The sequence below is a fragment of the Coregonus lavaretus genome, assembly GCF_964263955.1.
Source record: "Coregonus lavaretus genome assembly, chromosome: 16".
NCBI lineage: Eukaryota > Metazoa > Chordata > Actinopteri > Salmoniformes > Salmonidae > Coregonus > Coregonus lavaretus.
In genome coordinates, this window is record NC_140003.1 from 20,686,763 (window position 1) to 20,710,720 (window position 23,958).

The window sequence follows — 23,958 nt, forward strand, 5'->3', positions numbered from 1 at the left end:
ATAACGTGTATGTGTATATTTATTTTGCAACGCACGCGACGTTATTATCTGCGAAATTGTATTGGTCGACACACCATCTGTAGATTAAGTATTTAGAGACCTAGGCCTAGGTCATGTCATCAGTTGCCATCTTTGAGAAACAGAAACAAGCAAAAAGTCGGTGGTTGTATATGATTCTAATAACTGAAGTGGGAGACATCATGCCCAAAAAAATTCTGTAATGGTCACAGATATTACATTACAGGCGCGACTAATTTCAGTGAAGTTTCTGTACTAGTTCATCGCAACTGCGGGGCGTGGTTTGGCATAACTTGGTTAGAGAAAAAAAAGAAGCAGATGAGTTAGGGTATTGAATGTACAGTTGAAGTCGGAAGTTTACATACACTTAGGTTGGAGTCATTAAAACTAGTTTTTCAACCACTCCACAAATGTATTGTTAACAAACTATAGTTTTGGCAAGTTGGTTAGGACATCTACTTTGTGCATGACACAAGTAATTTTTCCAACAATTGTTTACAGACAGACTATTTCACTTATAATTCACTGTATCACAATTCCAGTGGGTCAGAGGTTTACATACACGAAGTTGACTGTGCCTTTAAACAGCTAGGAAAATTCCAGAAAATGATGTCATGGCTTTAGAAGCTTCTGATAGGCTAATTGACATCATTTGAGTCAATTGGAGGTGTACCTGTGGATGTATTTCAAGGCCTTCCTTCAAACTCAGTGCCTCTTTGCTTGACATCATTGGAAAATCAAAAGAAATCAGCCAAGACCTCAGAAAAAAGATTGTAGACCTCCAGAAGTCTGGTTCATCCTTGGGAGCAATTTCCAAACACCTGAAGGTACCACGTTCATCTGTACAAACAATAGTACGCAAGTATAAACACCATGGGACCACGCAGCCGTTATACCGCTCAGGAAGGAGACGTGTTCTGTCTCTTATAGATGAATGTACTTTGGTGCGAAAAGTGCAAATAAATCCCAGAACAACATTAAAGGACCTTGTGAAGATGTTGGAGGAAACAGGTACAAAACTATCTATATCCACAGTAAAACAAGTCCTATATCGACATAACCTGAAAGGCCGCTCAGCAAGGAAGAAGCCACTGCTCCAAAACCGCCATAAAAAAGCCAGACTACGGTTTGCAACTGCACATGGGGACAAAGATCGTACTTTTTGGAGAAATGTCCTCTGGTCTGATGAAACAAAAATAGAACTGTTTGGCCATAATGACCATCGTTATGTTTGGAGGAAAAAGGGGGTACCTTGCAAGCCGAAGAACACCATCCCAACCGTGAAGCACGGGGGTGGCAGCATCATGCTGTGGGGGTGCTTTGCTGCAGGAGGGACTGGTGCACTTCACAAAATAGATGGCATCATGAGGAAGGAAAATTATGTGGATATATTGAAGCAACATCTCAAGACATCAGTCAGGAAGTTAAAGCTTGGTCGCAAATGGGTCTTCCAAATGGACAATGACCCCAAGCATACTTCCAAAGTTGTCAAAATGGCTTAAGGACGACAAAGTCAAGGTATTGGAGTGGCCATCACAAAGCCCTGACCTCAATCCTATAGAACATTTTTGGGCAGAACTGAAAAAGCGTGTGCGAGCAAGGAGGTCTACAAACCTGATTCAGTTACACCAGCTCTGTCAGGAGGAATGGGCCAAAATTCACCCAACTTATTGTGGGAAGCTTGTGGAAGGCTACCCGAAACGTTTGACCCAAGTTGGCAATGCTACCAAATACTAATTGAGTGTATGTAAACTTCTGACCCACTGGGAATGTGATGAAAGAAATAAAAGCTGAAATAAGTAATTCTCTCTACTATTATTCTGACATTTCACATTCTTAAAATAAAGTGGTGATCCTATCGGACCTAAGACAGGGAATTTTTACTAGGATTAAATGTCAGGAATTGTGAAAAACTGAGTTTAAATGTATTTGGCTAAGGTGTATGTAAACTTCCGACTTCAACTGTATACTACAATACCAAAAGTATGTGGACACCTGCTCGTCGAACATTTCATTCCAAAATCATGGGCATTGATATGGAAATGGTCCCCCGTTGCTGCTATAACTGCCTCCACTCTTCTGGGAAGGCTTTCCACTAGATGTTGGAACATTGCTGCAGGGACTTGCTTCCATTCAGCCCCAAGAGCATTAGTGAGGTCGGGCACTGATGTTGGGCGATTAGGCCTGGCTTGCATTTGGCGTTCCAATTCTTCCCAAAGGTGTTCATTGGGGTTAAAGTCAGGGCTCTGTGCAGGCCAGTCAAGTTCTTCCACAACGATCTCGACAAACCATTTCTGTATGAACCTTGCTTTGTGCACAGGGGCATTATCATGCTGAAACAGGAAAGGACCTTCCCCAAACTGTTTCGTCTATAATGTCATTGTATGCTGTAGCATTAAGATTTCACTTCACTGGAACTAAGGGGACTAGCCCGAACCATGAAAAATAGCCCCAGTCCAATATTCCTCCTCCACCAAACTTTACAGTTGGCAATATGCATTCGGGCAGGTAGCGCTCTCCTGGCATCCACCAAACCCAGATTCGTCCACCCAGATGGTGAAGCATGATTCATCACTCCAGAGAACACGTTTCCACTGCTCCAGAGTCCAATGGCGGCGAGCTTTACACCACTCCAGCCGACGCTTGGCATTGTGCATGGTGATTTAAGGCTTCTGTGCGGCTGCTCAGCCATGGAAACCCATTTCATGAAGCTCCCGATGAACAGTTATTGTGCTGAAGTTGCTTCCAGAGGCAGTTTGGAACTCAGTAGTGAGTGTTCCTATGCACTTCAGCACTCTGCGGTCCAGTTCTGTGAGCTTCACAGCTGAGCTATTGTTGCTCTTAGATGTTTCCACATCACAATAAAATCACTTACAGTTGACCAAGGCAGCTCTAGCAGGGCAGAAATTTGACAAACTGACTTGTTGGAAAGGTGGCATCCTATGACGGTGCCACTTTGAAAGTCACTGAGCTCTTCAGTAAGGCCATTCTACTGCCAATGTTTGTCTATGGAAATTTCATGGCTGTGTGCTCGATTTTATACACCTGCCAGCAACTGGTGTGGCTGAAATAGTCGAATCCACTAATTTGAATGGGTGTCCACATACTTTTGTATATATTGTGTATGTTGCAAAATCGAAAACGATGTTTTGGTTGGTCATGTGAACCAGAGATTAAGCTATAATACACACATATTTGATGTTTATAACTGTGTTTATTATAATAAAACAACACACTGTGCATCAGACGTTTTATGTTTTCTGCTCTGTGCCTTTTGCGCCACCTTGTGGACTCATACATTCAAGTTGCTTAAAACCCCCACTATCGATTGAGTTGCATTCACTCATTCCATTCAATCCATTACTGAAGTTAAATCTATTACTTGCAAAAACAGATAAACTGTTGGCAACCTTGAAAAGTAACCTATTAAAATAATGAATAAGCAAACTAGAAAATATATTGACAAACCAATAGCTTAAGTAAATATTGTCAATCAAGTTGGCCCAGGTAGCCTATCAATATCACACTCAAGACTATTATTTTCCAGAAAGAAATGAGAGAAATAGCTTATGGAATCGAAATCCAGTGATACTGAATATCGACAGTTGTTTTTTTGATTGGGGTTCTTGCATTTTGCGCATGGTTGCGTGCAAGGATTTAGAGGGAGGGGTGGAAAAGTTGCTGCGTCTCAAATCGACAATTGAGCATCACATGGCAGTCTTATGTCTAGCAAGTGCATGTGCTGATAATCAGATCTCTCCTACACAAGTGAAACAAAATAACCTTAGTGTAGGAATCTGCTCACTGCAGTTCCTTCTTTCTTAAGAATTATTGTCGTCAGTAGAGAGGGAGGGGTGTGGGGTCTGTTGCTGCTGATGCTGTTGTGTAGATATTGCGTTTATCTTTCTTCTAGTCATCCCCGCCTCCACTTCGTGCTTGTCAACACCGGCGGCATTCGCGACCTAGATGGCTGCACTTGGCACTCTTTTGTGAGATTATTTTCCTGAGGACTTTTGACCTATAAATTAACCATGACTGACCCAACGACACAAGATTCCTTCCCCGTTCCGGATCCCACAATCGTGGATCCTTCAGCTGTAAGAAACGGCGGATGCGCTCCGGAGGCGAACCTATCCAAAAGACCGAGTCAGGGCGATCCTTTCAGTATGGACCGGGACCAAGAGATGAGAATCACGGACAGCGTTGAGGGACAAGGTAGTAAGTAATGCAGGGATTACAAACTTTATTTTTGTAAAAGTAAATCCCCACTTCGATGTGATTGATTAGCACTTCTGGACTTTAGTTATAGGCCTAGCATCTAGAAAGTGGTTTTATAAATTAGGAATTTGGTAAATTATTAATGTGTTCTAATAATTTACAACGTGCATAATAGCCTATCAAATACATGGCAAAATGTCACACATTTCTTTGGGAGACAAATATTAGTCGAACATCGCTGTCTCTATAGAGCCCTTCTTCTTGTCATTATATTTATCAAGGCGTTAATTGTGTCTGGCATCTATTTTTTTTGCCGGATGAATCACAAAAACCCTTATGTGAATTTGTGGAGGTTATCAAACAATACAATAATTAATGTACATTCTGAGCCCTAACTCAGTCTGTAACATATATATATATATTTAAGAGAGATAATAAGATACAGCTTACAAAACACTATTGCAAGAGAGTAGAGAGTCTTTGGAGATGTAGCGGTTATGAAAATGCCCTCAATATTCAGAAGTTTTGTCTCTCTCTCTCTCTCTCTCTCACTCACACACCCACACACACAGACACACAGACACACACACAGGTTAGCACATACTCTTGTTTTAAGTCCCTGTTTGAAATAATTGTGTTCACAACCAAAAAATGTGCTATTGTGCTCAGAAAGGTGGTGAGGGCATCATTAATCTTTACTTTATGGTCACATGCAACATAATCATACAGGATTACTATAGTTTATCATACTACTCAGCTTCTGAACTCAATAACTGTCATAAGTTCTATACATAACCTATGTTATATACTCTTATAAAACTGGTTGTTTGGATCCTGGATGCTGAATGGACAAGCAGCGTTCCAAGCCGTGCTGTATTGGTGGTCACAGACACACCTATGCCTGCTAACAGTTCCATCTGAAAATGATCACTACGCCTCCATAAGAATATCGTGTTCATGTTGCTGTCCGAATCATCCAGTGGTGTAGTGGAGGGTATACGCAGGTATACCCACTTATTTTTCAGTGGGCATTGCGTATACTCACTTCTCAATCCCCACTGATACGTACCAAATTAGTGTAGTGGAGGTATAAACTGTTTCAATTATTAAGGCTGATGGAACAGATCAGAATGTTTAGCTTAAAATTTTAATAAACTATTATTTCTTCACCCTTTAGGCACAGCACGGCGGTAGACCTTCGCTTAAATGTTCCAAAATGCAATTTGCGGGAAAACGCCTTTCTAAAATGTGCACCGCACATGCAAGCGGTTTCATGGACAGAGATGGAAATATCCGTTAGGAATGTAGAAAGAGGGGGAATTTAAATATGCAACAACTATCATGGGTTGTAAGGGATAACCAACCAATGAGGGGCTATGTGTTTTCTGAAAATAATGAATGACTTGAAGGTGTGTTCCACGATGCGCTAGCAGAGTGTAACTCACCTTCCACGGAGTTGCATTATTTTCCAGAGAACACATTGAGCCCCGAGTTGATTATCCATTTTATACCATGGCTATAATTCATTTGCAGGTAGAAATGTTTTCAACATCCATTGAAGTAGCTAGCAAGTTTACTAGATAGCGACAGTAGTTGCATTGGTAACCAAACAAAAATACTTTCTAGTTTAGCGAACCAATTTGTAATAGTGTGAGATTACACATCGTGACCCTTTCCATGCCAAATGATTAACTCATTTTTTTGTTGCTTTATGCTGTAATATTTCTATTTAAGTTTAATGGAAATCTATTACCGATTGGGTCATAGGATGACCAGAGCCATTGTAATGAGATGGTCATAAGGTAATATAACATATTTACCCTAAAAATGAATAAGTAAAGTATTAATTTTTAGGGCAATCTCGGTAGAAATGTTACAAATACAGAGGTTCAAGACCCTCATAAGACATCACAGTAAAATAGGAGGATGCATTGCAAAAAAAATTGTAAAATGGTAGTGTTATGGGAAAGATGGGTTAGTCTGTGGACATCTGAGGGTTGGAATTAAGATTGGAGTGATTGGTTGATTGGCAGATGTGCTTGGAGTCCAGTGCAATTAGGAAATAAACTTTCTATATCATTTTTATGTTTTCCACTTAGTCCTCCAACCAGGGGAGAGGGGGGTAGGGGCATAATACATTTTTAAAAAAAATACAGTATACACTACCAGTCAAAAGTTCTTTATTTTTACTATTGATACATTGTAGAATAATAGTGAAGACATCAAAACTATGAAATAACACATATGGAATCATGTAGTAAACAATAAAGTGTTAAACAAATCAAAATATATTTTATATTTGAGATTGATGACAGCTTTGCACACTCTTGGCATTCTTTCAACCAGCTTCACCTGGAATGCTTTTCCAACAGTCTTGAAAGAGTTCCCACATACGCTGAGCACTTGTTGGCTGCTTTTCCTTCACTCTGTGGTCCGACTCATCCCAAACCATCTCAATTGGGTTGAGGTCGGGGGATTGTGGAGGCCAAGTCATCTGATGTAGCACTCCATCACTCTCCCTCTTGGTAAAATAGCCCTTACACAGCCTGGAGGTGTGTTGGGTCATTGTCCTGTTGAAAAACAAATGATAGTCCCACTAAGCCCAAACCAGATGTGATGGCGTATCGCTGCAGAATGCTGTGGTAGCCATGCTGGTTAAGTGTGCCTTGAATTCTAAATAAATCACAGACAGTGTCACCAGCAAAGCACCCCCACACCATAACACCTCCTCCTCCATGCTATACGGTGGGAAATACACATGCAGAGATAATGCGTTCACCCACACCACGTCTCACAAAGACACGGCGGTTGGAACCAAAAATCTCAAATTTGGACTCCAGACCAAAGGACACATTTCCACCGGTCTAATGTCCATTGCTCGTGTTTCTTTGCACAAGCAAGTCTCTTGTTCTTATTGGTGTCCTTTAGTAGTGGTTTCTTTGCAGCAATTCGACCATGAAGGCCTGATTCACACAGTCTCCTCTGAACAGTTGATGTTGAGATGTGTCCGTTACTTGATCTCTGTGAAGCATTTATTTGGGCTGCAATTTCTGAGGCTGGTAACTCTAATTAACTTATCCTCTGCAGTCTTCCTTTCCTGTGGCGGTGCTCATGAGTGCCAGTTTCATCATAGCGCTTGATGGTTTTTGTGACTGCACTTGAAGAAACTTTCAAAGGTCTTGAAATGTTCCGTATTGACTGACCTTCATGTCTTAAAGTAATGATGGACTGTTGTTTCTCTTTGCTTATTTGAGCTGTTCTTGCCATAATATGGACTTGGTCTTTTACGAAATAGGGCTATCTTCTGTACCTTGTCACAAAACAACTGATTGGCTCAAACGCATTAAGAAGGAAAGAAATTCCACAAATTAACTTTTAAGAAGGCACACTTGTTAATTGAAATGCATTCCAGGTGACTACCTAATGAAGCTGGTTGAGAGAATGCCAAGAGTGTGCAAAGCTGTCATCAAGGCAAAGGGTGGCTATTTGAAGAATCTCAAATATAATATATATATATATATATATATCACTCTTTTGGTTACTTTATAGTTTTGATGTCTTCACTATTATTCTGCAATGTAGAAAATAGTAAAAATTAAGAAAACCCCTTGAATGAGTAGGTGTGTCCAACATTTTGACTGGTACTGTGCACTGAACAAAAATACAAACGCAACATGTAAAGTGTTGGTCCCATGTTTCATGAGCTGAAATAAAAGATCCCAGGAATTTTCCAATACTTACAAAAGCTTATTTCTCTCTAATTATGTACACAAATTTGATTACATCCCTGTTAGTGAGTATTTCTCCTTTGCCAAGATAATCTATCCACCTGACACAGGGCAGATGGCAGACTGCGTGTATTGCGTCGTGTGGGTGAGCGGTTTGCTGATGTCAACATTGTGAACACAGCGCCCCACAGTGGCGGGGGGTTATGTTTTTTTATGTTTTTTTTATTTTATTTCACCTTTATTTAACCAGGTAAGCCAGTTGAGAACAAGTTCTCATTTACAACTGCGACCTGGCCAAGATAAAGCAAAGCAGTGCGATAAAAACAACAACACAGAGTTACATATGGGGTAAAAAAACCATAAGGTCATAAAATACAACAGAAAATATATATACAGTGTGTGCAAATGTAGCAAGTTATGGAGGTAAGGCAATAAATAGGCTATAGTGCAAAATAATTACAATTAGTATTAACACTGGAATGCTAGATGTGCAAGAGATTATGTGCAAATAGAGATACTGGGGTGCAAAAGAGCAAAATAAATAACAATATAGGGATGAGGTAGTTGGGTGGGCTATTTTCAGATGGGCTGTGTACATGTGCAGTGATCGGTAAGGTGCTCTGACAACTGATGCTTAAAGTTAGTGAGGGAGATAAGAGTCTCCAGCTTCAGAGATTTTTGCAATTCGTTCCAGTCATTGGCAGCAGAGAACTGGAAGGAATGGCCGCCAAAGGAGGTGTTGGCTTTGGGAATGACCAGTGAGATATACCTGCTGGAGCGCAGACTACGGGTGGGTGCTGCTATGGTGACCAATGAGCTAAGATAAGGCGGGGATTTGCCTAGCAGTGATTTATAGATGGCCTGGAGCCAGTGGGTTTGACGACGAACATGTAGTGAGGACCAGCCAACAAGAGCGTACAGGTCACAGTGGTGGGTAGTGTATGGGGCTTTGGAGACAAAACGGATGGCACTGTGATAGACTACATCCAATTTGCTGAGTAGAGTGTTGGAGGCTATTTTGTAAATGACATCGCCGAAGTCAAGGATCGGTAGGATAGTCAGTTTTACGAGGGCATGTTTGGCAGCATGAGTGAAGGAGGCTTTGTTGCGAAATAGGAAGCCGATTCTAGATTTAACTTTGGATTGGAGATTCTTAATGTGAGTCTGGAAGGAGAGTTTACAGTCTAACCAGACACCTAGGTATTTGTAGTTGTCCACATACTCTAGGTCAGACCCGTCGAGAGTGGTGATTCTAGTCGGGTGGGCGGGTGCCAGCAGCGTTCGATTGAAGAGCATGCATTTAGTTTTACTAGTGTTTAAGAGCAGTTGGAGGCTACTGAAGGAGTGTTGTATGGCATTGAAGCTCATTTGGAGGTTTGTTAACACAGTGTCCAATGAAGGGCCAGATGTATACAAAATGGTGTCGTCTGCGTAGAGGTGGATCTGAGAGTCACCAGCAGCAAGAGCGACATCATTGATATACACAGAGAAAAGAGTCGGCCCAAGAATTGAACCCTGTGGCACCCCCATAGAGACTGCCATAGGTCCAGACAACAGGCCCTCCGATTTCACACATTGAACTCTATCTGAGAAGTAGTTGGTGAACCAGGCGAGGCAGTCATTTGAGAAACCAAGGCTAAGCTACAGGACTGTTTTGCTAGCACAGACTGGAACATGTTCCGGGATTCTTCAGACAGCATTGAGGAGTACACCACATCAGTCACTGGCTTCATCAATAAGTGCATCGATGATGTCGTCCCCACAGTGACCGTACGTACATACCCCAACCAGAAGCCATGGATTACAGGAAACATCCGCACTGAGCTAAAGGGTAGAGCTGCCGCTTTCAAGGAACGGGACTCTAACCCGGACGCTTATAAGAAATCCCGCTATGACCTCCGACGAACCATCAAACAGGCAAAGAGTCAATACAGGTCTAAGATTGAATCATACTACACTGGCTCTGACGCTCGTCGGATGTGGCAGGGCTTGAAAACTATTACAGACTACAAAGAGAAGCACAGCCGCGAGCTGCCCAGTGACACAAGCCTACCAGACGAGCTAAACCACTTCTATGCTCGCTTCGAGGCAAGCAACACTGAAGCATGCATGAGAGCACCAGCTGTTCCGGACGACTATGTGATCACGCTCTCCGTAGCCGATGTGAGTAAGACTTTTAAGCAGGTCAACATTCACAAGGCCGCAGGGCCAGACGGATTACCAGGACGTGTACTCCGAGCATGTGCTGACCAACTGGCAAGTGTCTTCACTGACATCTTCAACATGTCCCTGACTGAGTCTGTAATACCAACATGTTTCAAGCAGACCACCATAGTCCCCGTGCCCAAGAACTCTAAGATAACCTGCCTAAATGACTACCGACCCGTAGCACTGACGTCTGTAGCCATGAAGTGCTTTGAAAGACTGGTCATGGCTCACATCAACAGCATAATCCCAGAAACCCTAGACCCACTCCAATTTGCATACCGCCCCAACAGATCCACAGATGATGCAATCTCTATCGCACTCCACACTGCCCTTTCCCACCTGGACAAGAGGAACACCTACGTGAGAATGCTATTCATTGACTACAGCTCAGCATTCAACACCATAGTGCCCTCTAAGCTCATCACTAAGCTAAGGATCCTGGGACTAAACACCTCCCTCTGCAACTGGATCCTGGACTTCCTGACGGGCCGCCCCCAGGTGGTAAGGGTCGGTAACAACACATCTGCCACACTGATCCTCAACACGGGGGCCCCTCAGTGGTGCGTGCTCAGTCCCCTCCTGTACTCTCTGTTCACCCATGACTGCATGGCCAGGCACGACTCCAACACCATCATTAAGTTTGCCGACGACACAACAGTGGTAGGCCTGATCACCGACAACGATGAGACAGCCTATAGGGAGGAGGTCAGAGATCTGGCCGTGTGGTGCCAGGACAACAACCTCTCCCTCAACGTGACCAAGACAAAGGAGATGATTGTGGACTACAGGAAAAAAAAGAGGACTGAGCACGCCCCCATTCTCATCGACGGGGCTGTAGTGGAACAGGTTGAGAGCTTCAAGTTCCTTGGTGTCCCAACGAACTATCATGGTCCAAACACACCAAGACAGTCGTGAAGAGGGCACGACAAAGCCTATTCCCCCTCAGGAGACTAAAAAGATTTGGCATGGGTCCTCAGATCCTCAAAAAATTCTACAGCTGCACCATCGAGAGCATCCTGACTGGTTGCATCACCGCCTGGTATGGCAACTGCTTGGCCTCTGACCGCAAGGCACTACAGAGGGTAGTGCGTACGGCCCAGTACATCACTGGGGCAAAGCTCCCTGCCATCCAGGACCTCTATACCAGGCGGTGTCAGAGGAAAGCCCTCAAAATTGTCAAAGACTCCAGCCACCCTAGTCATAGACTGTTCTCTCTGCTACCGCACGGCAAGCGGTACCGGAGTGCCAAGTCTAGGTCCAAAAGACTTCTCAACAGCTTCTACCCCCAAGCCATAAGACTCCTGAACAGCTAATCATGGCTACCCGGACTATTTGCACTGCCCCCCCCACCCCATCCTTTTTACGCTGCTGCTACTCTGTTAAGTATTTATGCATAGTCACTTTAACTCTACCCACATGTACATATTACCTCAACTACCTCAACTAGCCGGTGCCCCCGCACATTGACTCTGCAACAGTACCCCCCTGTATATATAGCCTCCCTACTGTCACTTTATTTTACTGTATATATAGCCTCCCTACTGTCACTTTATTTTACTTCTGCTCTTTTTTTCTCAACACTTTTTTGTTGTTGTTGTTTTATTCTTACTTTTTTTGTTTAAAATAAATGCACTGTTGGTTAAGGGCTGTAAGTAAGCATTTCACTGCAATGTCTGCACCTGTTGTATTCGGCGCATGTGACCAATAAAATTTGATTTGATTTGATTTGATTTAGTCTGCCAATAAGAATGCGGTGGTTGACAGAGTCGAAAGCCTTGGCCAGGTCGATGAAGACGGCTGCACAGTACTGTCTATTATCGATCGCGGTTATAATATCGTTTAGGACCTTGAGCGTGGCTGAAGTGCACCCATGACCAGCTCGGAAACCGGATTGCATAGCTACGGGCTGGCATAAGCTACGAAAACGAACACAATTGCATTTTATCGATGGCATTTTGAATGCACAGAGATACCGTGACGAGATCCTGAGGCTCATTGTCGTGCCATTCATCCGCCGCCATCACCTCATGTTTCAGCGTGATAATGCACAGCCCCATGTCGGAAGAATCTGTATACAATTCCTGGAAGCTGAAATTGGCCCAGTTCTTCCCAGTTCTTCCATGGCCTGCATACTCACCAGACATGTCACCCATTGAGCATATTTGGGATGCTCTGGATCGAAATGTACGACAGCGTGTTCCAGTTCCCTCCAATATCCAGCAATTTCACACAGCCATTAAAGAGGAGTGGGACAACATTCAACAGCCTGATCAACTATATGCGAAGGAGATGTGTTCCACTGCATGAGGTGGATCTGAAATGCTGGTCACTCCAGATACTGACTGTTCTGATCCACTTCCCTACCTTTTTTAAAGGTATCTGTGACCAACAGATGCATATCTGTAGTCCCAGTCATGTGAAATCCATAGATTACAGCCTAATTAATGTATTTCAATTGACTGATTTCCTTATATGAACTTCAACTCAGTAAAATCTTTGAAATTGTTGCATTCATATTTCTGTTCAGTGTATTTCTGGAGGTAAAGTGCTGTAGGCACGGAGTGGGGACAGTGCTTGATGGTGACTGACATTTACTTGTCCAGACTCGGTTTCTACACAAAGCAAAAACATTCCGGTTAGTGCTCAACCTCTCGACAAGGTGTGATAACCTACACTCGGCAGCGATATCCTTCACGGTTCACTTGTGAGCAGTTAAGCAGCTATCCAGTTGATATGAGGAGGGCTAGAGTAGTGACACTCTTCGTGAGGAAGATAAGCAACAATAACCAGAGGGTGGGAGAGTGGCTCCTTTTAAAGGGTAAATGCACTTCCTGATTTGGCCTCGTTTTTGATTTGGTTCATTAAGAAATGCTGGCGGTCAAGCGTGAGTTGGTTTCGGGTGTGGTTTGATGTGGGTGTCTATTGTGTGTGTTCGCAGGTGGGAAGAGTTAGACAAATTATTTCGGCAATTAGCTTCAGCTGGCTGGTGTGCTACCGTGGCAAAGTTGGTTTGACTTTGGAGAGCCAATCTCTGGTGATAGTTAGGGACTGTCAAGAAATTACGCAATGTAAATGGGACAATATTTTCATGTTGCACATCTTTTAGTTGTCTCATTAAATGCTTTCAATATTTGTATATGAATTACTAAAATGTATAGTTGGTTTGAGGTTTTTGAGTCATTGAAATTTGGAGCTATTGACCTTTTAAAATATTGTCCCATGTACATTGTGTAATTTACTGATGGTCCCTAACTAGCCCCATAGGGATATCAAATGTCAAACCAAATTTACCATGGGCATTGGGTGCTCCAAATTGAAGATTACTTTGGTGCTGCCAGCTGTGTGCACGTGGGCAGGATTAAAATAACGCAACTAGGGCTGTGGCAGGCATGAAATTTTGTCAGCCGGTGATTGTCAAGCAAATAACTGGCGGTCTCACGGTAATTGACCATTAATTAACATAAACACATTTAGCATCACCTGGCTTCCACGCATAGCCTACAAGCCACTGATGCAGACCTTTGGAACATCTACATTTTATAAAGTCTAATAAATCTATTTAATATAGCCTACACCATCACAATAAATCCATTATTTATTTTATACAGGTCTAAAGAAGCATGATATGAAGAAAATGTAGTCTTGAACATAAGTGAATTAAATAGAAAGAGTATTTTCTCTAAATGATTTCCAAGGGAGTGCTCACATGCGGTTATTCTATTTTGAGCGGTTAACAAAGAAACAGGTCTTCCTATATACTTAATTTAGAGTTATTTATGCAACTTTAGTTGTGATACAAACATTGGGCTATATGTTTGGATTTTTAATACATTCTAAGGCTGCATGATGTGACTTTAATGATGATTTGAAAAAAGTTGCATGAAAGGCATGAGCTTTGTTTCTTGTGCAGGCTACACACACCTCATCAGTCTCTCATTCACAATTTGACAAGCACTTGATAATATTCTCACCAGGCCTCGAATTTCCCGGTGGCATCCCCCTTGTGTGGCCGTAATGCCCCCTAAAAAATCCATGCCTTTTGCAGCCAAAGTGGCCGTTGTGCCCTTGGGCTGAATTTAATAATAATTATTCCCTTCTCCCGGCTGCCAATCGCAATGCTCCGAAGCACCTCTCACTCACATGGCTCTCTCAGATATCTCAATTCTTATTAGCCAATGCCCATCACGTGATCGGGCCCTTCTCACAGGCATCTCAGCTCTGAAGTAAGCTACAAGTGAAGACACATTGGAGACGCAACTGCGCGCGTCCCTCTTATTCGAATTCCGAGGCGCATATTGAAGATGTTAGAAGAACTGTCCCCATTTACCTTTCGTCAGCCAACAAGATGAGTAGGCCTAACGAACAGCAAAAGCACTAGCCTATGTCAATCTATTATCCCCCATAGTACAAAAGTTGACCTATTCTATTGGTCAACTTGTCCTTCTGTGCAATAAATCAATATTTCAAACATACTCTGGGACAGTTGTGGGATGCGATAGATCCCAAATTAATACAACCACCCGCATCAAAAAAACGATGTTTTTTTCTATCCAATTTCAATCTTGTCTCATCGCTGCAACTCTCCAACCGGCTTTGGAGGCGAAGGTCGAGTCATGCGTCCTCCGAAACATGACTCGCCAAACCACGCTTCTTAACACCTGCCCGCTTAACCCGGAAGCCAGCCGCACCAATGTGTCGGCGAAAACACTGTTCACCTGACGACCGAGGTCAGCCTGCAGGCTCCTGGCTCACCACAAGGAGTTGCTAGAGCACGATGAGCCAAGTAAAGCCCCCCCCCGGCCAAACCCTCCCCTAACCTGGACGATGCTGGCCAATTGTGCAACAGATCAGAACGTTTAGCTTAAAATGTTGATCAACTATATTGCTATTTCTTCACATTATAAGCGCAGCAATGCGCACACGGCAGTAGGCTATAAGCGCGAATGTTCCAAAATGCAATCAATTAGCGGGAAAACAAATGCGATTATGCATGTAATGCTTTATTATAAAGGTGTATTTTTATGGTGAAAATGATCTTCCCCAAACTTGGAACCCACGCGCCGTCTATGTATGCCAGTTATGCTCTACACCGGTTGTAAAGCGGATTCATGTGCTTCATTTTAAGAAGTTATTTGGCCACTTTAGTTGTGATACAAACCTTATTAAAACATATAGGCCTATGGGCTAGGCTACATGAGGTGTGCAACTATGATTTGAAAAAGTCGCAAATAAAAGGCATGCGCTGTTTCTTGCCATACTGCACACGCTGGGCTTCATTCACAAGTGATAGGCTAATATTGTCACCCATCAGACGATTCTTAATTTAATCTTGTCTTTACATACACTAAATAATATATGTGTGAAATTAGTTTTGATTTATAATGGACCATTATCATGCACCTGTCTCGGAGCAGGGGCATGGGACAAAATACATGTCATCTATGCACTTAAATAGCGAATGGAGGACGCTTTTCCCATGGTTAATTTTCATGCCAGCCAGGTAGGCTATACTCCTGTTGTAAAGCGAAGCAATGTGCTTAATATTGTGCACCATTTTGACACTAGAATAAATGTTTTTGACTCATATCGATGCCGCATAGCCTATTTTCAAAATGAGAAGCTGCTTTTTAGGGGCAGTCGCTCTTTAAGGAAGTGAGGGTCTCACCTCATTTACCACTCTACCTGTCTGTCTCCGACAGACACTTTTGATAGGTACTTCTGAGAGTAGGCGGTCCTTAGCGAACCCTATTGTGATACACCGAAACCAATATTTGAAAAAGACCTAAAGAGACTCCATATAGAGATAACAGTACTGTAGGTGCTGAAGCTCTGGCTAGCCAGGGCTGGGTTTCCAGAAAGCGTCGCAGCACTAAGATAATCTTAATTCCATTTAAACTCAATGGATGAAAGATGATCTTAGTGCTAGGATGCTTTTGGGAAACCCAGCCCAGGTCTCTAATGAGGCCCAGTCAATGCATTAGAGAGCCTTAAAGGCATAGTTCACCCAAATTAGAAAATTACACATTGGTTTCCTTAGCAGTCTATGTACAAGGTATGACAGCAATCCATGCTTTGGTTTAGTTCCCTGGCAGTGGCTGGCACCGTTTCCAAAAGCTATCATTTTAGCATTTGTGGCATGGGACCGATATTAGCATTTTTCACGCATCATGTTCTAATCATCTACAGTGGGGAAAAAAAGTATTTAGTCAGCCACCAATTGTGCAAGTTCTCCCACTTAAAAAGATAAGAGAGGCCTATAATTTTCATCATAGGTACACGTCAACTATGACAGACAAATTTAGAAAACAAAATCCAGAAAATCACATTGTAGGATTTTTTATGAATTTATTTGCAAATTATGGTGGAAAATAAGTATTTGGTCACCTACAAACAAGCAAGATTTCTGGCTCTCACAGACCTGTAACTTCTTCTTTAAGAGGCTCCTCTGTCCTCCACTCGTTACCTGTATTAATGGCACCTGTTTGAACTTGTTATCAGTATAAAAGACACCTGTCCACAACCTCAAACAGTCACACTCCAAACTCCACTATGGCCAAGACCAAAGAGCTGTCAAAGGACACCAGAAACAAAATTGTAGACCCTCAACAGGCTGGGAAGACTGAATCTGCAATAGGTAAGCAGCTTGGTTTGAAGAAATCAACTGTGGGAGCAATTATTAGGAAATGGAAGACATACAAGACCACTGATAATCTCCCTCGATCTGGGGCTCCACGCAAGATCTCACCCCGTGGGGTCAAAATGATCACAAGAACGGTGAGCAAAAATCCCAGAACCACACGGGGGTACCTAGTGAATGACCTGCAGAGAGCTGGGACCAAAGTAACAAAGCCTACCATCAGTAACACACTACGCCGCCAGGGACTCAAATCCTGCTGTGCCAGACGTGTCCCCCTGCTTAAGCCAGTACATGTCCAGGCCCGTCTGAAGTGTGCTAGAGTGCATTTGGATGATCCAGAAGAGGATTGGGAGAATGTCATATGGTCAGATGAAACCAAAATAGAACTTTTTGGTAAAAACTCAACTCGTCGTGTTTGGAGGACAAAGAATGCTGAGTTGCATCCAAAGAACACCATACCTACTGTGAAGCATGGGGGTGGAAACATCATGCTTTGGGGCTGTTTTTCTGCAAAGGGACCAGGACGACTGATCCGTGTAAAGGAAAGAATGAATGGGGCCATGTATCGTGAATTTTTAAGTGAAAACCTCCTTCCATCAGCAAGGGCATTGAAGATGAAACGTGGCTGGGTCTTTCAGCATGACAATGATCCCAAACACACCGCCCGGGCAACGAAGGAGTGGCTTCGTAAGAAGCATTTCAAGGTCCTGGAGTGGCCTAGCCAGTCTCCAGATCTCAACCCCATAGAAAATCTTTGGAGGGAGTTGAAAGTCTGTGTTGCCCAGCGACAGCCCCAAAACATCACTGCTCTAGAGGAGATCTGCATGGAGGAATGGGCCAAAATTGGGCCAGCAACAGTGTGTGAAAACCTTGTGAAGACTTACAGAAAACGTTTGACCTGTGTCATTGCCAACAAAGGGTATATAACAAAGTATTGAGAAACTTTTGTTATTCACCAAATACTTATTTTCCACCATAATTTGCAAATAAATTAATAAAAAATCCTACAATGTGATTTTCTGGATTTTTTTTCTCATTTTGTCTGTCATAGTTGACGTGTACCTATGATGAAAATTACAGGCCTCTCTCATCTTTTTAAGTGGGAGAACTTGCACAATTGGTGGCTGACTAAATACTTTTTTTCCCCACTGTATAAGTGACTTTGGTGAGCTTCCCAATGGATGAGTCTGAGCCATACCGGCTGGAAAGAGATGAGAGAGAGGGACATCAAGGAGGAAATGGTTTTGAATGGTTTGCATTAAAACAGTAGAGCCCCATATCCCCAACCCACACCCCACCCCACCCCACCACCACTCCCTCCCTCCACATAGCTGCCTCCATCTCTCCCACATTTACATCAAACAGTAGCCTTGCTGCCTTTCAGAATCCCTGCAGTCATTTGAATATGCCTGTGAAGGCTGAATGCATAGTTTCCAAAGTAGGGCTAAACAGGAGACTATAGCTTGATGGCACAGATTGTTAGAGCTGTCCTTGTTGTTCACTGCAGATATACATGTTAGATGTAACATGTCTGTGTCTGTGTGTCTACAACTGTGCCTTTCTGCCCCTCATAGATTTAAGCTGAGTCTTCAGACCCCCATCTGTAATACCATGTGTTAACTGGAATCACCCCAATCAATTCAGTGCGTTGTTTTTAATTGACAGCTGGCAATATGGGAGACTGTGGGGAGGAGTGGAATGTCAGAGTGAATTGACATTCTGTTGGATCTACCTTTTAAAAGGGAGGGTTCCATGGGTTTTATTCAGATATAGATTATAATCATTGCCTAGAGTGCCATGGGAATCTAATCACCTATTCATTAGAGGGAGAAAATTGGAATTACTGCCAATATGAGGATGTTGAACAATCTGGATCTAGTTAACCCACAAAACCAACATGGATTGAAAATCTATATATTTCTATGGGATTAATTAAACACCAGCCACTATAATATATAATGCCATTTAGCAGACGCTTTTATCCAAAGCGACTTACAGTCATGTGTGCATACATTTTTACTAGGGGTGTAACGATTCGTTTTAACAACGATTCGATTTGTATCACGATTCGTGGTTGTCGATTCGATTCAAGGACGATATTGGTTCATTTAGAACGATACGATCCGAAACGATTCAGTGACTTGAAATCGATTCAGTAACCTTTTAGCCAAAAATTCAACCAGTGTGACTGAAATAAATACCTGGATACTGGACAGTGCAGGTGAAGTTTCCTAGATTCCTGTTTCTTGTAAGGACCGCAATGGTGGCTTGATAATTTCTCGCTCGTCGGCTTCTCCTCTGTCGTCCGCCATGCTATGTTTTGTTGTCTTTGCGCCTTTGCGCTGCTGCTGGCGCGGGGCGATGACGTCACGGATAGGCAGACTGAATCGAGTAATGTTTAAAGCCTTTATCATTAAAAGTGCTAAGAAAAAACATCCATATAAAGTCTGACGTGCTTAAATCCAATGGGTTATTTCCTAGTATCGATACAATCGATTTATTACATTTTAAAACGATGTTAGATTGATATATGTTGTCCAAAAGGCCAACTCGCCGAGCACAGATCGATGTAGTTGGATCATAGGAATATAAATCGATACATCGATGTAGTAGATGGATCGTTACACCCCTAATTTTTACGAATGGGTGGTCCCGGGGATCGAACCCACTACCCTGGCGTTACAAGCGCCATGCTCTACCAATTGAGCTACAGAGGACCACTACCTATACAGTGATCTTTACCTTCCGTAGTTCTGGGAAAGGGAAAGTGTGAATCATCCAATGTATGCAGTTTATCATCATGACAGCAAATGTAGTGTGGGTGTGTGTGTGTGTGTGTGTGTGTGTGTGTGTGTGTGTGTGTGTGTGTGAGTGTGTGTGTGTGTGTGTCTGCAGAGGGGGGTTGTTGGGCACATGCTTCCACTGCTGATCTTAGATATTGAGTTGAACGAGGCTGCATCCTTCCCTGCTGCTCTCTCCCTCACTTCTGCTAAACACACACACACACACACACACACACACACGCACGCACGCACGCACGCACACACACACACACACACGCACACACACACACACACAGCTGATTGCAGGTCAGTGCTCAACAACTGATCAGATCTGTTGGATCCTGATGACATTCCTGCCTCCCACTGAACACAAATCAATGAGTGAAGGGACTGGGAGAAGAGCTGTGAATATTCTACCACTATTGTCCTCCCAGGCAATTTCTCAGAGAGAGCTCCCTTGTCCTCTAGCATGGGACTGTGACACAAACATCTCAATTGGTCTTCAGAGAGGTGAGGATGAGAATAAAATGAGAGGGGTTCCCATGTAGTTTTCTACCCTTATGATGTCACTACACAACTTTGCAATCTCCTGTCAGTCAATGTATATAAAATGTTAAGTCTCAGTGCTCATTCACACGAAGCCACATGGCAATGGAGAAGGAAGCCATGCCAGATTCACAATCCGAATATCTAGTAAGTCTCTCTCTCTCTCTCTCTCTCTCTCTCTCTCTCTCTCTCTCTCTCTCTCTCTCTCTCTCTCTCTCTCTCTCTCTCTCTGTGCATTTTCTTCTCAGGAGTCTGTCTTCATGGGTCCATGATCACACCACCACTTGTCAGCACTTACTGTATTTACCTTCTTTATCAGAGAGAACAACAAATTAGTGAACCCTGCCGTGTCCTGAGAAACTATTTAGTCAAGCTAATTAACTGTAGCTGTGTTGTACCTTGCTCTCAGTGAGTCATGCAACCTTTACCTCCCTACAACACCCAGCAAATGAAATCTTCACTGGCCCAGTTCTTTCTTGGCTAGCTGGGAAAGGAGGAGAGGGAGAACTACTCCATTGTGGTTTGAAGCAGTGTTAATTAGCCCTTGTTGTAGTGCCTTCTTCTCCTGCCTTGGTTAGACATGCATGGGTGCTGCCATTAACCACCAGTTCCTCACCTCTCTACAGGCCTGCTGGAGAGCAGCATGCGACTAAAGCCCCACGAGGCTCAAAACTACAGGAAGAAGGCATTGTGGGTGTCTTGGATCTCCATCGTGGTGACACTCATCCTGGCAGTGGCAGCCTTCAGTGAGTACATACCATTCAATGGTGTCCTTCAATGGTGCTGTATTGTTTAGTGTACCCTGGTGTCCTTCAACAGTCTTATATTGTTAAGTGTATGTCACTGAGTGACTGTGGTTCCGGATGTTTCTTGATGAGCATTGCTATTAGGTTTTTAACTTTGTGCTCATGGTGAAGTGTGACAGAATATTTTTATTGCAAAGTGAAAATCTGTTTTTTCCAAAATTAGGCTATACTGTAATATTTAATTGTCAGTATGTTTGTTACACTCAATTATAACTCAGTCCAACAATAAAAAGATCAAAAGAAAGAATGAGAGGGGAAAAAACTTGGACAGTCTTTTGAAGCATTTGTAACAAAACCAACCTGCCGCTAAATTTCTGGCTGATTGGCGCTACTGTACAAAACAACAGAAAGAGAACTTTGCTATCAGACAGAACAGAAGACCAAATCTAACTCCTGTTCATAAATATTGTAAAACATAGTTATTTTGAAGCCTTCACAATGCACTGTGAAAAAAGAAAGCAGGCATTTAAACTACAATTTGTGAAAATACTCTTGCAGTGCTGCCATTCATTGCTAGTTGTGTCATTTTTAAAAGTTCACTTCACGATGACTCATTCCCCTTGGTGTATTTTGGAGTTTAGATTCAAGAGAAAAACTTTGGGTAGAAAAACTATTTATTTTCACTGAAACACTATAGACTGTAGACTGACAGATGCTTGACTGTAGACTGGCAGACTGGCTGTAGTAAGTTTGAGCCACTTTGTGATTCACATTGTTAGTTTGTTATCGACCAGCACAATTGTTATTCTGTCCTCGCTACACACCAGTCTAGGGAACAGGGAATAGACAGGTAAGCCAAGGCAAAATTGTTGTCCATTCTGGGAGTTTATGGAATGTCTGTGTTCACCATCTGGGAGATGGAGATAGAGAGTTTGTTTTCAGGGACCTTTCCTTGAATGTAAATGTTCAAATCCACTCTCTGATGTCCTAAATTGCTCTAAGCCATCTGCTGTAAGAACGTCCTCAAACTCAACTCGTAGAGTTCATTTCCCCAAAAGCTGACTTCCATATCGAGTTTACCCCATTTCCTCTGTAGTGGCTCATTATGTGTGTGTGTTTTGTGAGTGAAAGAGAGAGAGTGAGGAAGTGTTTTCCTCTGTCTGGGATGGCTGCCGTAGGCCTGGAGCCCCAGGAGGAGAGAGGCTGGATAAGTCCATGAATAAGTGAAGGGAGGACTCCTCACTTCTGCCAACTGAGAGAGGGAGAGAAGAAAGAGAGAGAGGGAGGGAAGAGGGAGAAGGAGAGAGAGTGAAGAGAGAGAGAGAGAGTCTCTTCAGGTTCAAAGCACACTAGGGCATTCCATTCTAACTTCCTGTTATAAGTCACTCTAGGGCCCTTGAACTTCCTGTGACCTTCGACACCATGAAAAGGGCCAGGGTTGTCTTTGTGGTGTGGTGCATTCACTTGGCAGGATTTACTTTTAAATGGCTCTGTGAAAGGCAGCGGTGTCATCATGTAACCTTTTTAAGCTTAATCCTAGGACGATGTCTTTTGTCCTCTTTTCAGGTGTGTCTCTCATCTCAAGTGTTTTATATTACAGTTGTGCCCCCGGTGATGCGTTGGGCAGACCGCACCGCCCTCTGGAGAGCCCTGCGGTTGCGGGCAGTGCAGTTGCCGTACCAGGCGGTGATACAGCCCGACAGAATGCTCTCAATTGTGCATCTGTAAATGTTTGTGAGGGTCATAGGGGCCAAGCCTAATTTCTTCAGCCTCCTGAGGTTGAAGAGGCGCTTTTGCACCTTCTTCACCACACTGTCTGTGTGGGTGGACTATTTCAGATTGTCAGTGATGTGTACGCAGAGGAACTTGAAGCTTTTCACCTTCTCCACTGCGGTCCCGTCGATGTGGATAGGGGCGTGCTCCCTCTGCTGTTTCTTGAAGTCCACGATCAGCTCCTTCGTTTTCTTGACGTTGAGGGAGAGGTTATTTTCCTGGCACCACTCCACCAGGAGTGTCTCCTCCTCCCTGTAGGCTGTCTCGTCATTGTTGGTAATCAGGCCTACTACTGTTGTGTCGTCTGCAAACTTGAGGATTGAGTTGGAGGCGTGCGTGGCCACGCACTCATGGGTGAACAGGGAGTACAGGAGGGGGCTGAGCACGCACCCTTGTGGGGCCCTTGTGTTGAGGATCAGCAAAGTGGAGGTGTTGTTTCCTACCTTCACCACCTGGGGGGGGCGGCCCGTCAGGAAGTCCAGGACCCAGTTGCACAGGGCGGGGTTCAGACCCAGGGCCCCAAGCTTAATGATGAGCTTGGAGGGTACTATGGTGTTGAAGGCTGAGCTATATTCAATGAACAGCATTCTTACATAGGTATTCCTGTTGTCCAGATGGGATAAGGCAGTGTGCAGTGCGATGGCGATTGCATAGTCTGTGGATCTATTGGGGCGGTAAGCAAATTGAAGTGGGTCTAGGGTGGCAGGTAAGGTAGAGGTGATATGATCCTTAACTAGCCTCTCAAAGCACTTCATGATGACAGAAGTGAGTGCTACGGGGCGATAGTCATTTAGTTCAGTTACTTTTGCTTTCTTGGGTACAGGAACAATGATGGACATCTTGAAGCAAGTGGGGACAGCAGACTGGGATAGGGAGAGATTGAATATATCCGTAAACACTCCAGCCAGCTGGTCTGCGCATGCTCTGAGGATGCGGCTAGGGATGCCGTCTGGGCAGCCTTGTGAGGGTTAAATGTCTTACACATGTCGGCCATGGAGAAGGAGAGCCCACAGTCCTTGGGAGCGGGCCACGTCGGTGGCACTGTGTTATCCTCAAAGTGAGTGAAGAAGGTGTTTAGCTTGTCCGGGAGCAATACGTCGGTGTCCGCGACGTGGTTGGTTTTCCCTTTGTAATCCGTGATTGTCTGTAGATCCTGCCACATACGTCTCGCGTCTGAGCCGTTGAATTGTGACTCCACTTTGTCTCTGTACTGACGTTTTGCCTGTTTGATTTCCTTATGGAGGGGATAACTACACTGTTTGTATTCAACCATATTCCCAGTGACCTTGCCATGGTTAAAT

General features: G+C 43.5%; 1 protein-coding gene across 1 annotated transcript in view; it reads left to right on the forward strand.

Annotated features, from left to right (window-relative positions):
* Positions 1-4,049: 4,049 nt before the first annotated feature.
* Positions 4,050-23,958, forward strand: part of LOC311143430 (transmembrane protein 163b-like) — a gene marked incomplete at both ends in the record, with an annotated part of 117,358 nt that continues 97,449 nt past the window's right edge. Inside the window, 2 exons of the mRNA XM_084179250.1 lie at positions 4,050-4,233; positions 20,765-20,884. Of these exons, the coding sequence (XP_084035376.1) occupies positions 4,050-4,233; positions 20,765-20,884 (304 nt within the window). The remainder of the gene's footprint in view (positions 4,234-20,764; positions 20,885-23,958) is intronic.